Here is a 16621-nt window from a genome sequence, read left to right on the forward strand (position 1 = left end):
AAATGTATCCGAAATATGATGAAATTCCACCAGAATTGAGGAAATTCGAGAAAATGTCTTATTTCTGCACCCTCCACTGGCTTCCATGTAGGCTTTGAATCAAAATTAGTGCTTGTCTTAAAGTAAGTATCATTTTAACTTCTTAACTACAAACTATCACAGTTTTACCAGTGTTCTGATTTTTATATCAAATAAGGGGCCAGATTCGGCTGTTACCCTATCTTGTCCTTTCATTTCGATATCTTCATATTCTTCCTTAATAAAAAAAATCATACAGAACAACAATACTGCGGAGTTTAATAATTTCTTTCAGTTAATATTATAGCTGAAAAACATCTAATTTTTGCCTAAAAGGTGCTGCTAGAATTCCACAGTCTTGTCAGTAAAATAATTATTCCACACATTGGCACGAAGCCCTATGTTTTGAAGTTTATACATATGTACCGAGATTCTTAGTAAAACCATGGACTAGGGATTCTAGCAGCACTTTCCACGTTTGTCATAAGGCAAACTTTCCATGCGTACAAATCTTATCTTTTAAAATATCCAGCTTACTGTTGTTATGTTGCTTTATTTTTGTCAGAAATGACAGAGGAAAGGCCAACCGGGATACGTATATAACCGACTTTCTTCGACAGAGAATATTATTGATGAAAATAAATTAGCATTATATTTAATTAACTAAACTCCATATGAATTTCACAAAATATCTCTAATTTTTTCCTTTTAAACTCCATTTCACGTATCTTGATTTATGCCGTCTCAGCCATATTTTTTTTTACACGACAATCAATTCCCAAGTTACTCGATGTACACATAAGACGTCATTGGTGGTAGATTTCAATCAAAATTACAAATACAGCATAGCAAAATAAAAACATATTATTTTTGTTAATTCCTGTGAATATTTCTTTAATACAGAAAATAGTTACAGTATGTAAAAGAAGATTAAGTGTTTGTTAAACACAGACAATGGGAAATGAACGACGTCAAACATTGTATATTTTCTCCTGCCTTTCGACTAAATATCGACTGTAATTTGAATATGCTTGAAAAAAAACGGACAGTAGCAAATCTATATAAGTCCTTTAGTCAAGGGTTGTCTTTAACTAACAACTAATTTGAATGTTAACAGATGCGTGTGAATCAGAAAAAAGCAGGAAGACCTTATAGACGACGCAAATTACGTTTGATTTCCTGCGCCGCTGTACACCTATATTTCTTCCTATTTTTTAAAGATTGTTATTTCAAGTAAAAATGAAGATATGTGTAAACCATCTCGGTAATACTTGGGTTCATTTATTACATCAAGACACAATCAAGTCAATGGTAGTTTGACCAGTAAATTTATTGATGGTAATAAGATAAGAAAAACCTGAAATAAAGTCAATACAATTAATAAACATGTACAAATCCTTATTGACTTTACTTTTAAATTACAAATATAATAAGATATAGATAAGTAATAAATATATTTACCAGGCACACTAGTTAAATCATCTACGAATATTAAAGGTGACTACTCCCTTCAAGGGTGTAGCGCCGAGTGTGCGTGAATATTGTTATCCGCGGGAAAGTTAGTGAAAAGTTATTAATAGAAAGAAACTAGTCAAACCGGAAATGGTCATACCTAACAAACATAAACACTCACACGTGGACATTCACACATGACAACGCAAACGTAAACATACATAATAGACTAATTAAAACATTGAAACAGAAACATTTAATTACTTACACTGGTTACATATGCCCTTTATGCAAATTATTCCATGTCCTACTATTATTGACATAGTCTTCCTATTTAGACAGTGATTCTTTAAGAAACTTGAAACGCATGATCATAAAATGTAATTTTTAGCTTTGAGAATTAAAGAATTTAATTAAGCAAAGAGAAACTAAACTGTTTTCTCTGTCTATGACTTTTTGAAACAACAATCTTATTTAATCATTTTTTTTCTATTCTTATGTCCACATATTCATTTTAAAATAAATTAATAAAGTTGGGATTATTTCTATGTAAATGTTAATAATTCAATTAGTTCATGTGTTTAAAATGTTCTGTTAAACATTTTTCTATTGTCAACTTACCTTACTTATGCAGCAATATACCATGTTATGTAACATTATGATAACGAAAACTTTGACAAAGAATCTAACTGGACAAAGATTATATGTTAAGATTTGGATAAATGAGGGATATGGCGATGAAGAACAGTATTCAATCTCAAAGTTCATAAAACACGGGCCTCCAAAACATCAGAGGTGGGATCAGGTACCATGGAGGAGTAAGCATATCTGTCTGACCGGTCACACTTACCGTGTGCTCCTTGTCATGATCAGGAAAAAATGGAAAAATCGGATGTCGATTCAGTGTATAAATAATGAACTAACAATTAGTATGAAAAACGTCAGTCAGCATTTAACTCTATGATAAATTTTATTTGCCGACTAGGTCATTGTATCGACCATAGCACTTACGAAATGATGATTTTAATGAAAACGACTGATATTCTTGTTTCATCAACTTGTTTGTTAATGATTTACTTCATTTTAGAAATTGTTCGTATGTAGAGCAAGATCTTGCGTATCGAATCAACTGAGATATATACACTCCGTATGAGGGTGATGAAGGTATATTGCTGCATAAGTTATGGAAATTGACGATAGAAAAGTTAAAGTCATCACGTTTATCATATAACTTGGTTGTTAGATTACCATGTACCATGTTCCCATGTCAAGTAAAATATCTAAGTATGAAACAGATGTGTAAGACTGTGATACCTTTTATCTCAAGCTCATCAGGATATATCGAATCGACATAAGAATGGAAATTACCATTGTTAATTGACAATACCTCGTCGATATCTCTAAATGTGGAGTTGAAGGCCAGGCAAGTGTTTTCTTCTTTTCATGCATAAGATTTGCACAAATTCTTCTTCTTCATATGAGTATATAAATAGGTCTGCTAATAACGGAGCAATTAGAACCAATTGGTATTCCAATGGATTGTTGGAATACATGGTCTCCAAAAGCCATATAGATATTGTCAATCAGAAACTCAAGCACCACTTTGATGTCAACTTTAGAATACTTATGTGTGCAATCAGAATGTGTTCTAACAAGTACTTTTGCAAATGACCAATGACGAGGTAAGTACATTTACGAGATCCATTTCTATTTTTTAAAAAAGCAGCTGTCAGTGATATTAAACGAGCCTGGACCTTAATTTATCGTGGGGAATGTCTGTATATAAAGTTGAAAAGTCATAAGTTTTTAAGCTGATGATAATGGTAAGATCTTGCGATTTTAAATCACCCAAACGTTCTTTGGATTTTTTTAGTATCCACATCTGATTCACACCACTTCTTGAATATATAAATCTTAACTGCAAATTTTCTAATGTTGTCTACTGGAGAAAATGTTAACTGTACGGACTTTTTTATGTGGTGAAACCAGGGGATCATTTATTGAAATATAAGGAGATCATGAACAGTATTCAATTTCGAAATCCATATATCAATACAAAATAGAAAAAGAGCAAACACGTACCTCCTTACTATAAGAATGTCAGTAAAAAATGTCAGTTGTCATTTCACATTAGTGGTGGAAGTAAGCAGTTTTTAACAAACATTTTAATTTACCTGATCATTTTTTTTGTCAATAAACGTAAGAAATCTAGAAAAGAATTATTATCACGAAACGATCACTGAGTTCACCTTTCCATAGATAACAAGAAGAATTCTGGATTAGAAAACTAAGAAAGATATTGCTCTATAGATCTAATGACAATGTCGATAGTGTTGGAAATCTTTCCTGTATACAGTGTAACAATTTTACCATACACAGACATCGGTCTAACAAGAAATCTTTAATGCACGATGTTTCCTTTGATTCATTACTAACTTATACAAATCACAAGTGAGATATACATCTTATGTGTACCAAACTTTACTCTGCCCCTTTTAAACTTTTATATAGTCTTCTTGAAAAGGCCAAGGAAACTCCATTTTTATTCCTAGAAGCCAGAATATAGGCTGGGATCTGTGATTAAAAATATCAAAATCCTTCGGAATTATACAGTAAATCTGATGGATAACTAATTTAGATATGCCCCAAGTATAGGGAACGCCCATTCTCCAATTGGCGTCGGATTTTCATAAATACTATGGCTACTGTAGACGATTAAGATAGGGGATGCTCCAGATATGAAAAAAAGACGTTGACACAATGTGCACTACTATTGTTTACAATCCTGACGTGGCGGTTGTTACCTACCGACAGGGGATTCCCATCCATATTTTTAAAGAATCATTTTAATAACTGACATACAGTTAAACTCAGATTGCCAGAGTTGAGGAGGGTATTGGCATTTACAATTAAATTAAAAAGGATACAAAAGAGTCGTACTCAGATGGAATATTTCGTTTAAAACATCGGTCCCTAAATCATATAGAAACATAAAGACAAACATACTATGTTTTTACCCTATTCAATAATATCCCAACAAATACGGAAAGGTAACAAACACCTGTTTCCAAATAAGCAGATAAAACTCAATTTTTTTTCTTTATCAAAACAATATTAAGTATGTTTGAGTATTAAGTTGTGACGAAAAATCTTTGATACGTACAATCTGATGAATATGATCCCCCTCCTCTTTCGTGAAAGCTGATATGAACATTGAACAACACTGCTCTCCTGATGTCAACTTAGACAGATCGTAAGCAATGCCTGTAAAAATTGAATTAAATGTAGAATCACGATTTTCGTTGGGATACAATTTCGTTGATTTGTCATCAAAAATAGTTTTGCTGGTATTTAATTTCGTTGTTTTGAAATTAACACTATTCAATATATAGTCATATAAAATTTCGTGTGGGATTTAATTTCGTTAATAATTGTTAATAATTGTTAACAACGAAATAAACGAAATTTAATCCCCCACGAATATTTGTGCTTTTACAGTCTCTTTACGATCTAAAGAACACGACAGGTTATGTTTGTAATATGCAGGACTGAAATCTTTTGTATTGACAGTGTATATTTGTCCATTCTTATTCCTAATTTCTAATGTAGAATTTTGTAAACCATTTTAATTCAAAACCCTGAAAACATTAAAAAATTGACAGTTAAAGAAACAAGCTACTTGCCATTTCTTTTTATTTTACAGATTGCATACGGTTTTTAAAAGAAAAATCATATGGTCCACTTTGCTCACCTGAGCATCATATCTAGAATAAAGCACGAATCGTTAAAGTATTAAAACGTTAGAATACAAAAGTGAGAGTATGATTTGAGCACACTTGAAATTACATGTAACTTACTTTAATTAGTTATCTTTGCTTGTTTTAAGCATTATGCAATATACATGTTTCATATATATTTCTTTAAAAAACATTGATTCTTCTTTTTTTAACCATCCTGATTTCGGTGCCATGCTTGAACAATGCTTTTAATGCTTCATGATAAATTTAAGATTAATATGACCTTTTGCTTCTCTTGTTACCTCGACCATTATTGCCACACAGTACAATGTACTAACATTGTCAACCTTCAACACCTCTACATGTTTGGACAAATGGTTTTTTGATGTCCTTATCATTTCTTTTGTAAACACATACCTTTATATAGCATCCGCAAGTCATTTAAGGATATATGTTACCCTATGTGACTGTTTATAAAACTACCAATTTCAAAAAGCTTTTCTCACATATTTTCTTATCTCTAACTACTAAATCTAATTGATCTGTAACGATAAATTCTTACACAATCTAAAAGTTTTAATTTAATTTTTTTTATCGCTGCATGCTATTTTAATTAAGAAATGAATTTAATTTTTGAAGATTCATGAATTTATGAACTACGACGCTTCACGCCGGCATATTTCATGAAGCGCGTTAGCGTTTCATGATAAATATGCCGGCGTGAAGCGTTGTCGTTCATATACCTCATGAATCTTCAAAAAATTAAATTAATTTCTTATATTTACATTATTTTTCTGATGACTTGCCATAATTTTACGCCTTTCAACTGTCATTTTTAAAACGAAAACAGTGTGCTCTTTTTTTGACTATTTGACGTCAAGAGCGGTATAATGACGTAACAATGGAGATATTTATGCTTATTCGTGATACATACCTAATGTAGGTCATGAGAAAAATTACTGCATTTTATTTTGTAAAAAATCATAGGGGAAATTTATTGGAAATGTAAATATTTGCTTGTCATTGCTCAAGTATATTTTGAAATAAATCTATCCGAATCAGCAAATACAATTTATCATTGAGACAAATAACAACTGACGTTTTTCATACTTATTGCTAGTCCATTATTTGTACACTGAATTAACTACGGATTTTTTTTCCCGTTATTTCATGATCATGACCAGGAGCACACAGCGGGTATTTCCAGTCAGCAGGGGATACTAACTCCTCCCTGGAAGCTGATTCCACCTTTGATGTTCCAGTGGTTTGTGTTGGCTATGCTCCTATTTTGTATTGTTTTATGGATTTTGATATTGAATACTGTTATCTCCATATCCTCCTTATTGTAATAATTATAGATAGCAAAAATTAAGCATTTTTTCACTCGTTTTACGAACCTGTTGTATATGTGTTACAATAGCAGATCAAAAGAAAATCGTATCCTTTCTAAGAAACTGTGATTTTTATTTTCCTTACATCAGCACTTAAAAGCGATTTTTCAAATAACAGCACCACATATAGCCAGCTTGAATAAAATTTGACGTCATTTTCATGCCTTCATCGTTGCCAGGAAACTGTTTTGTAATTGAGTTTGTTTACTATAACTATACAGATATTCAGAGGGGGATAACTATCGATATCTTTTAATGGGGTTCCCAAAGGGGTAATTTTAAATATAAAAGGGTGTGACTTGTCAGCAGAGGATGCTCACTCCTGTGTGGCGCCTGATCCCACCTCTGAAAAATCGAAGGTCCGTGTTTGCACTGCTCTTATTTTGTATTGTTTTATGGACTTTGAGATTGAATACTGTTCGTTATCTCCATATCCTTCATTTATTTAAGAAACATACTAATTATGGATGTTAAAAATATCATAAAACGATGATAAGGTATGATAAACAGCTAAATGGTAAAATTGACGAAATAATTTTGAAACAAATAGTAATTATTGCAAATAATTTCATTTATTATACCCGCACTTTCTAAAGAAAGTTCGGGTATATTGTTTTTACTCATGTCCGTCCATCCGTCCGTCCGTCTGTCCGTCCGTCCGTCTGTCACACTTTTCTTCCCTGAACTCCTCTTACATTTTACACAGAAGCTTAATCATTTTTTGGGAGATGGTTGGTGGTGTCATGTAGATGTGCAGTAAGGTTTCAGAATTTTGATTTTGCCCCGGGGGTTCAAATGGGGGTCGAAAAATGACTTTTTTGATGCAAAAAGCCCCATCTTCCCTGAACTTCTTCTATATTTTACTCAGCAGCCTAATCACCTTTTAGGGGATGATTGATGGTGTCATGTAGATGTGCAGTAAGGTTTCGGAATTTTGATTTTGCCCCGGGGGGTCAAATGGGGGGTCGAGAAATGACGCTTTTGATGCAAAAAGGTCCGTCTTCCCTGAAACTCCTTCTACATTTTACTCAGTAGCCTAATCATCGTTTGGGAGATGGTTGATGGTGACAGGTAGATGTGCAGTAAGGTTTCGGAATTTAGATTTTGCCCCGGGGGGTCAGATGGCGGTCAAAAAATTACTTTTTTTATGCAAAAAGCCCCGTCTTCCCTGAACTCCTCTTACATTTTACTCAGCAGCCTAATCACCTTTTGGGAGATGGTTGTTGGTGTCATGTAGATGTGCATTAAGGTTTCGGAATTTTGATTTTGCCCCAGGGGGTCAAATAGGGGTCAAAATATGACGTTTTTATGCAAAAAGCCCCGACTTCCCTGAACTTCTCCTACATTTTACACAGTAGCCTAATCATCTTTTGGGAGATGGTTGGTGGTGTCATGTAGATGTGCAGTAAGGTTTTGTAATTTTGATTTTTCCCCGGGTCACAAAGGGGTGGAAAAATGACGTTTTTTGTGCAAAAAGTCCTGTCTTTCCTGAAGTCCTCCTTAATGTTACTCAGAAGCCTAATCATCTTTTAGGAGAGTTAAATATTTTGAAAATTATGTAAAACATCAACGTTAAAGGGTAAAAAAGCATCGCATGCTGGGAAACACCTTGAATTTTTATGAGTAATTAATATACATGTCAAATGTGAGAGTCATATCTCATCTCAATCAAAAGTTATAAGCAAATGCAACATTTTTGAAAAGTTGGTTAGGCTTCAAGGTCAAGGTCACAGAGTAAAAGTCATGATACACTATGAAAGGTCTTATCACAGGTAATAATATACATGCATTATAATATGAATGCCCTAACTTTTCTCTTTCAAAATGATGAATTTATAACAATTTAATTTTTTTGCAAGTAGTTCAAACTTCTAGGTCATATGTAAAAAAAAAAAAATCCATGCCATTCTCACAGGTAAATACTAGTACATAAGTTAAATATGAATGCCTTGTCTCTTCTCATTCAGTAGATATGACCATGATGACCAAGGTTAATTTTATTCAGACAGAAGGACAGTCTGACATACAAATGTACATATATTTCTATATGAATTGCATGGGTAAAATTGGCCCAGTGGTTCTAGAGAAGTTAAAAATGTAAAAAGTTTTCAAACAAACAGATGGACGACATGTCACGACAGATGGTAAATGATAAGGAAACCAGAAATGCTCAAATGAGTGTTTTAAAAGGGTTACAATATGGATGCAGTATTTGAAAAGCTGTTTTTTTCATGCAGAGATATGCATGACCAACATATTCATGTTTTATATTTTCTTTAGTAATTTGTTTGTTTGTTGTGAATACATCTCTCTCGGGAATTTTTCCCTCATATGGAGACACCACCAAATAATAATGAAGACAAGATGTGTTTGTGAAACACTGATGTCCCTGTATGGAAGCCTATGGCGAAGGTTGACGTTTCTTAAATATATGCCCCCCCCCACTTTTTTCCCAACATTACCTTTACTATAAGAAAATATAAGAAAATGTCCATTGAAAAGGTGGTTGCCCCCCCCCCCCCCCCCCACTTTTTACCACAGTATATGCATAGGAAGTAAATATGGGAAAAAATTTGGAAGTGAAAGTCATTTTGCCTTGAAAAAAAGGTGGCCACTACCACCCCCCCCCCCCCCCCCCCCCCCATTTCGTTTTTTTTCTGCTTGTTAATTTTTTTAGGAAAAAAAATACTCAGGTTGCCCCCCCCCCCATCCACTTTCAAAAACGATGCTACGTGCCTGAATTATATATAAAATTATTTTGACTTTTTCCTTGGAAAGCCGCTCGTAGGATTGTGTATTTAGAGGCAAACAACTTGGTGCGGGTATTACTGTCTCATGACAGCATTTAGTTTGACATGTTCTTGTTTAATAGTGTTAATATATAACAGTGTCTGTAATGTACATAGCTTTATACTACAATGGCGTCGGAAGCAAATTGAACCACTGGGCCAATTTCGACCAAACTTGGTACAAAGCATCCTTAGGAAGAGGGAAATTTAAATTGTGAAAATGAAGAGCCAAGTCTCCTCACAAGGGGAGATAATCAAGAAAAGACAAAAAAGGGTATGGTCATTAAAAATCTTCTTCTCAAGAACCACTAGGCCAGAAAAGATGAAACTTATGTGGAAGCATCCTGGGGTAGTGTTAATTTTAAATTGTTAAAATCATGACCCCAGGGGATGGGGCGGGGCCACAATGGGGATTCAAAGTTTTACATAGAAATATATAGGAAAAATCTATAAAAATCTTCTTCTCAAGAACCACTGGGCCAGAAAAGCTGAAACTTATGTGGAAGAATCCTTAGGTAGTGAAGATTCTAAATTGTATAAATCATGACCCCCGGGGGTTGGTTGGGGCCACCATGGGGAATCAAAGTTTTATATAGAAATCTATAGGAAAAATCTTTAAAAATCTTCTTTTCAAGAACCACTGGGCCAGAAAAGATGAAACTAATGTGGACGCATCCTGGGGTAGTGTAGATTTTAAATTGTTAAAATCATGACGCCGGGGGTAGAGCGGGGCCACAATGGGGAATCAAAGTTTTACAAAGTTGAATCAAAGCATCCTATGGTAGTGTAGATTTCAAATTGTTTAAATTATGATCAGTTGGGTAGGGTGGGGTCACAATATGTATTACAAGGGGGAAATCTGGGAATGTTTAAAGCTTCTTAGGTGAGCGAAGACGCCCATTGGCCTCTTGTTGTTTGTTATGCTTTAACCACAATTTTTGATAGTGTTCGAATGGGTCAAAGAGATCTTTAGGATTCATTCTCTAACGCACATTCTAACTGAACGAATAAAATTTTTGTAGATTGTAATAAATGGCAATTCCATATTTTAGGTAACTGAGAATGAGTCCGACACTTATTTTCTGTACCTCGCATTTTTGATTCGGTCTGCAGGTTTCCATATAATTTTTCAACATAAATCAGTGTTGTTTTTATATATGTATTTTCCTCGGCGGTGAATGAAGCATAATTGTGTTTAATTAACTGCCTGCCTGATTATTTTGAGCGAGAATAACCAAGAGTTATCTAAATGTCCAAAATAAATTAAGGTAGTTGAACTACATTAAGTGGGTCACTATTGTGTCTCAAACTTGCTTTATCTAAATACATGTACTCCTTGCTTATTACCTTAATACATGTATATTTCTTTTAGTAGAGCGTTGGATGATTGGGCCTACAAGTCAAAATACTTAGACGATCTCATTTTTTTTATCTCAGTAAGTTAAGTGAGTCTAAGATCAATGACTAGTCTAAATAAATCTATCAGGCATCCCTTTATATCAATTTAGCAATGACGAGGTAAGTGAGCCCCTTCTTTATTGAAAAAAGCAGCTTGCAATGATATTAAAAACCTTGGACTGTCATTATCGTGGGGAAGGTTCAAAGCATTTAAGCTGTTGATTTTTGATAAAATCTAAAATTTCTTTTTCAAAAGGTTTCTTTTAATTTCATAGTATTCACAACTGATTTAAAGCAATTCTTGAATATATTGTTTCACAGTACTCTTGAAGTTTCTCCTTTATTACTGTGATTATCTCAGTGAGGATTAAAGAAAAAGGCTTGGATGGACATTTACTGGAACCCTAAATGTATCTTTGTTTGTTAAGATTTCTATGAAGTTTTTGAATCCACTATATAGATATAGTACTTCAAATACAATTCGGTTGTTTAGTAGATCAAAATATTCAAAACTGAAATATAATTTTATGCCCCGTCATAAATATTGCAGGGACATATATCCTGTGCTTCTGTCTTACCGTCACACTTTGCATTTACTTTAGTTCAAAGCTCAGTTTCAAGAAACTACTGTAAACCAATTATTCTTCGCGCCATCTTTTATTCGCACCTTGTTAGTTTGAAATCAATCTGCTACCATTCATTTTCGCGACTGTGGAGGCATTATCTACATGTACCAATACAATGACAATTAGATTTTGTGACCTCTCCTTTGATCTTGACCTCACTTTTCTTAAATTAGTTTTTAGCTCAGTTTTAAACATACCATTCATGATTGTGTTTTCAATCGTCACATGCTGAAACATACTGATGAGAGTTATTCAACTGCAGTACCATTTTGACCTTGACGATTTCTTTGACTTTGACCTCACCTGTCTTAAATAGGTGTTAAGCTCAGTTTTAAGGTCAGACGATATGTTCTTTAAATACATGTTATGTATATGTTCATGACGATTGAAAAAATTACAAAATATTTATTACTTTTTGGTTTCTAAAACGGTTTCTAATTGTTTTTAAAAATTTGAAACACTAAAATTGTGATTTTGCCAAACTAAGTTTTTTTCCCCTAAAAGGATTACATAAGAAATACCTTCCTCTTATATCTTGCACAAGTGCTTGGTAAGGTACCTCAATTTTTTGTGAGTAAACATGTTTAAGAAGAAATTTTTCAATGGCAATATCTTGAAAAAAGTTATATATTATTAAAAAATGTCTCGTCTGTCCTTATGAAAATTCATAATATAGTATGCTGATACATACTGAAGAGAAGGATATGGCCATAACAAACAGTATTTAATATCAAGAGAACTATTCAAATGTATCACCATTTTTAGCCTTGAATTTCCTTTTGAACATGACAACTCTTTTCTTGAATTAGTATTTAGCTCACTTTTTAAATAAGAAACCAACCAAGATATTTTTATCAACTTCATATTCTAATACATACTGATGAGTGCTTTTCCACATCATCAACATTTTTGATCTTGGCATTTCTTTTGACCTTGATCTGACTTGAAAGAAATAAGTGTCAAGCTTCATATGCTTATACATGCTGATTCAAGCTATTCAACTATATCAATATTCAAGGTGCAAATTTTCATATTACATTCATGCCCCATGGACTTGTTTCTATTTGTTTGTTATCCTTAGAGAAGGAATTAAATGATAAGTTGGATTATACCAATTATGGATTATGAAAAAAAATACAACAATTCGACTTTTGCACCGTGTGTTAAGCAATGGCTACTTCTTTCCTAGAGTGCTCTTAACACACATATCGATCATACAAATATACATTCTCTGAATTACTTTTTTATAAACTTAACTACATTTGCTATATTCTCAAGGAGTTGTTTATTTACCTTCAAAAACTATCAAATTCGAAAAAATCCCAATCTAACCTCGCAACAAAATTAATTTTCAAGTCCATATTCACATACCTGCTACAGATATTACCCAGGGATTGTTATTGAGTCCTTCATATGTACAATAATCTCGGAGAAAACCATCACCTCCGTAATTCCCTGTAGACCAAACATATATCGTACCTTGTCCTCCTCTGCCCTTGAAATGAAAATGTAGACCGTTTAAATGTTCTATTAAGCAAATGTTGAACTATATTTGTAAAGTTGTATTATTTTTTTTCTACTAATCGAATAAAAGTTTCCTGAATAAAATATGAAATGAACCAAGTCTTTGTTTGCTTCTTCTCACAATGCCTGGACATGTATTCGTTTTCATGTGTATTCAGTACTAATCATAAAACATTTATACTATTACAATTAGATGTCAATTTCTCCTGCAATACAGTAAGTCAACACACTGCAATTCACTATACAGACCAGACTACAAGACCTAGCACAAGCGTATAGCACACAGGGCCAAGTCAATTCGTACTTTCCACACTTATACCACTCAACACTTCCCCCTTTTGAAAAAGAGGTAGACACTCCATACCTTAATACAACATAATTTATGTAAATCCCGTTACAGTGTTATTATTCCTGAATTTGGATACTACAACAGGACAAAAAATGTTATGCAAATTACAAAAGTATTTTGTATTAATAGGGCATGATGAAAGATTTTGCAATACGGTTAAGGTGAACAATGGAAATATCAATTTTTTGAGATCAAAATTTTTTCATAATAAGGATGGGGATTATTGTTTTGTACATTACGAGATAAAATCGAATTTTAGTGACAGCATGCTGTATTATTTGCTGGTCAACAGCATGAAAAATAGAAATACGTGTGATTTAATTATTTCAAATACTTTATCAGGATCGCAGCACTTTTTAGTTATCATTATACTTCTAGAATTGATTTGTTAAAGCTTGTTATACGTAGGCATTGTTCTATACACATTTCAGAAAGAATCAGTACTTTTTCATCAGTGAAAAAAAATATCTATGCAACTGCGGTAGAGGTCATCAACTCCCGATTTTCATGACAAAAAGTACACAACGCAGCATAAATCTCTGTTATGGCTTATTGCTGAGTTCTGTCAAGTGTTTTGATATCATCAGAGTCATGTGCAAAAGTGAGTATTTTGGTTTGTTCTTACACAGTACTTGCAGCCACATGGAAGACATGTTAAGTCAATATCCACCATCATCTCAGCACTGGGCTTGCTGCTTTCGAAACGGTGAAGTAGGTCATCACTCCTGTGCTTCTTTACAGTTCTCTGCATATCAGTCTTATTGTACTGTTTTAAAAATTCATGCCATCTATTTAACTGACCTTGTGTTTTTTTATTGAGGAGTCAGGTTAGGCTACTGAATAAGCCCTAACCACAAATTTCCTGTTCAACAAATAAGGATTGAATATTTTGGTGAAACGTACATTTGCAAGTACATGTAACTCCTATCTTGTTGCACAATAACGCGGTTGTTAGACTGAAATTGCCATAAGCAATCTTGAACTCGCTCCTTAACCTCTTGCTCCTGTATGCGTTCTGCCCCATTGCGTTCTATCACGTTCTGACCTATTTGGAAAACTAATGTAAAAAGTTAATATTTTGCACTTGTTCACACTACAAATTTGTTTAGTTCATTGGGACCTTGCTTTCGTACTTCCCCTTTATATGCGGTCAGCTATCATCTGACCCTCACCTTGTAGGACTCTGAGATTTTAATAGCTTGGGTGTTTGTTTCTTTTATGTGGACTCTTTCTCTGTTTTGACATAAGTAGAAAGTAGAAATGCATTCGGTATTACTATATCATGTGTTCTATAATGTGCATCTTCCGGTGACTAGCCTCACCACATGTTTTGGTTTTTCAACAAAGTACACAAAAGAAACATCGTTCTGTCAGACTCCGTGATTTATGATAATAAGGTATTGAATAAATAAGAATAACAATGCAAATTGTCATGCAATTTTAAAAATTTACAGTAAATACACATGTGGAACTTTGACAGCTTCCCGTCAGAGGAAAAAAATATCAATGAAATTCAATTCACAATTTCTATTTCAGAATCGAATTTCAATTTCTTGTAACACCAGTGAAGTGTTGCATGAATAAACTGAAAACGCTAAGTTTGGTTTTAAATGTATTCAGTACTAATCATACAAAACGTACAATATTATAATTAAATGCACAATCTCTCTCACAACACGGAAACTCAACACCCTGCAAATCACTATACAGACACGAGAACACCTCCCACATGCTCATCACGCACGGTGTCATTTCAATTCGTATCTGTACACACTTATACCACACTTCAATGTCATGAATATAATGGAAAGGACACAGAAACTAATCTTTAATTTCTTTGTTCAATTAAAGTCAAATGAAACATTTATTTGATATGTAATTGGAGTGCATTGCAATGGATTACGATTATGTAGAATTTTCTTACTATGTTACCACTGAGAAATACATGTACCACGATATAAATATCTTATTTAAGAAATGTATTCTGCTTCTACCCGAAAGAAAACGTACATTATACTTCCCACATGCTTATTTTTCTGAAAATGTGATATCCAGTTGCAAGGAATAACAAGGACAAGAGATGTGTATATTAGTGTCCATCTCAGAGAAATCCTACCCCTAATAAATAAATGCAAAATAGGGTGTGGGGAATTCCATTGAAAATTTGTTTTTCGATCCTTATACATTAGCATAAAAAATTAAGATATTCTCTTAATTAGCTGCTTAATAAACTTAGTGAAAACTTTTTTAATATAATACCAAAAATGTTATCCATTTATATCCGGTAATATATTTGGTGGAAATTTGTTACTGAGAAGAAAGGCTTGCTGAATGTTCTAAATAACAATAAAACTTTACCAAACGTAAAAAATAAAGTAATATTCATGTCGAGATACTAGAAATAATGGGTACACTAAAAATTACCTTTTAGTATAATTTGACTATAGCTTAACTATAATATGCATAAATATAAAATTACATACACGTGACGTTCCAACTTGAAGAGCTTGTTCAACTTCTTTATGTAAATGGTGAATTGACATGCCATTACCATAGTTTGTGTAACTGTTAGAAAAAATATGGATACTATCCAAACGATGTGTTAAAGCATCCTTCATTATTTGAGGTGTCAGATGGTTGTTAAGTAATCTTATATCTGAAAAAAAAATCCACAATAATCTGATTTGTCCTGCTTAAAGTTTTTATTATTAGACAGATAATATATTGCATATTTAAACATAAAAGTATAAGAAATGTGAAATATAATACATAGTTTTCCTTTAATTTAATCTTTAAAAAAGTAACTCAAATGTTTAGCGTTTCTTCAGCAAATGTTATTTTTTGTTTTAAAAAAGATTAAACTGTTTCGTCCTCAGTGGATGACTGTTTGTTACAATAAGGTTTTTTTTTTTCACTATTTTCCTTTTTAAGGTTGTCCGTTGAAAACGGAAGACCTTTTATTGATTCTGTTGGTAAAGACTTTTATGTCGGCCCGAACAAAGTCGTGGGCGACATATTGCGATTGTATGCATGTTTTTGTTCTCCAGGCTGTTTCTCGGAGACCGCTTGCACAATCTTCCTTAACATTTCCTCAAAGGACGATCACTGGTTTTTAGATGTGTTGTGTGGTCATTCCGTTTTTAAATGGGTACTGTTGCCATGGAAACCTGCAAAAAGCGACGATTGTCCACTCTGGTCCCTAGGACATTCATCATGAAACTTTCTTGATTTAATTAGCATCTGTAATTGTGCGTGTTGTATTAAAAAATTGAAAAATGTCAATAGATGCCATTGAAGCAGGGGAAATGTGAATATTCCTTAACTTTGATTTTTAAAT

General features: G+C 33.2%; 1 protein-coding gene across 1 annotated transcript in view; it reads right to left on the reverse strand.

The window, feature by feature from the left end:
• The window catches only part of LOC134250614 (furin-like), a 46196-nt gene that overhangs the window by 17849 nt on the left and 11726 nt on the right, over window positions 1–16621 (reverse strand). Inside the window, exons 5-7 of the mRNA XM_062732972.1 lie at window positions 15768–15940; window positions 12783–12906; window positions 4634–4734 (exon numbers count right to left, since the gene is read on the reverse strand). Coding sequence (XP_062588956.1) covers window positions 4634–4734; window positions 12783–12906; window positions 15768–15940 — 398 coding nt within the window. The remainder of the gene's footprint in view (window positions 1–4633; window positions 4735–12782; window positions 12907–15767; window positions 15941–16621) is intronic.

Source organism: Saccostrea cucullata, unplaced genomic scaffold (assembly GCF_032062105.1).
Source record: "Saccostrea cucullata isolate Sc308-1 unplaced genomic scaffold, CSIRO_AGI_Scuc_v1 ctg1747, whole genome shotgun sequence".
NCBI lineage: Eukaryota > Metazoa > Mollusca > Bivalvia > Ostreida > Ostreidae > Saccostrea > Saccostrea cuccullata.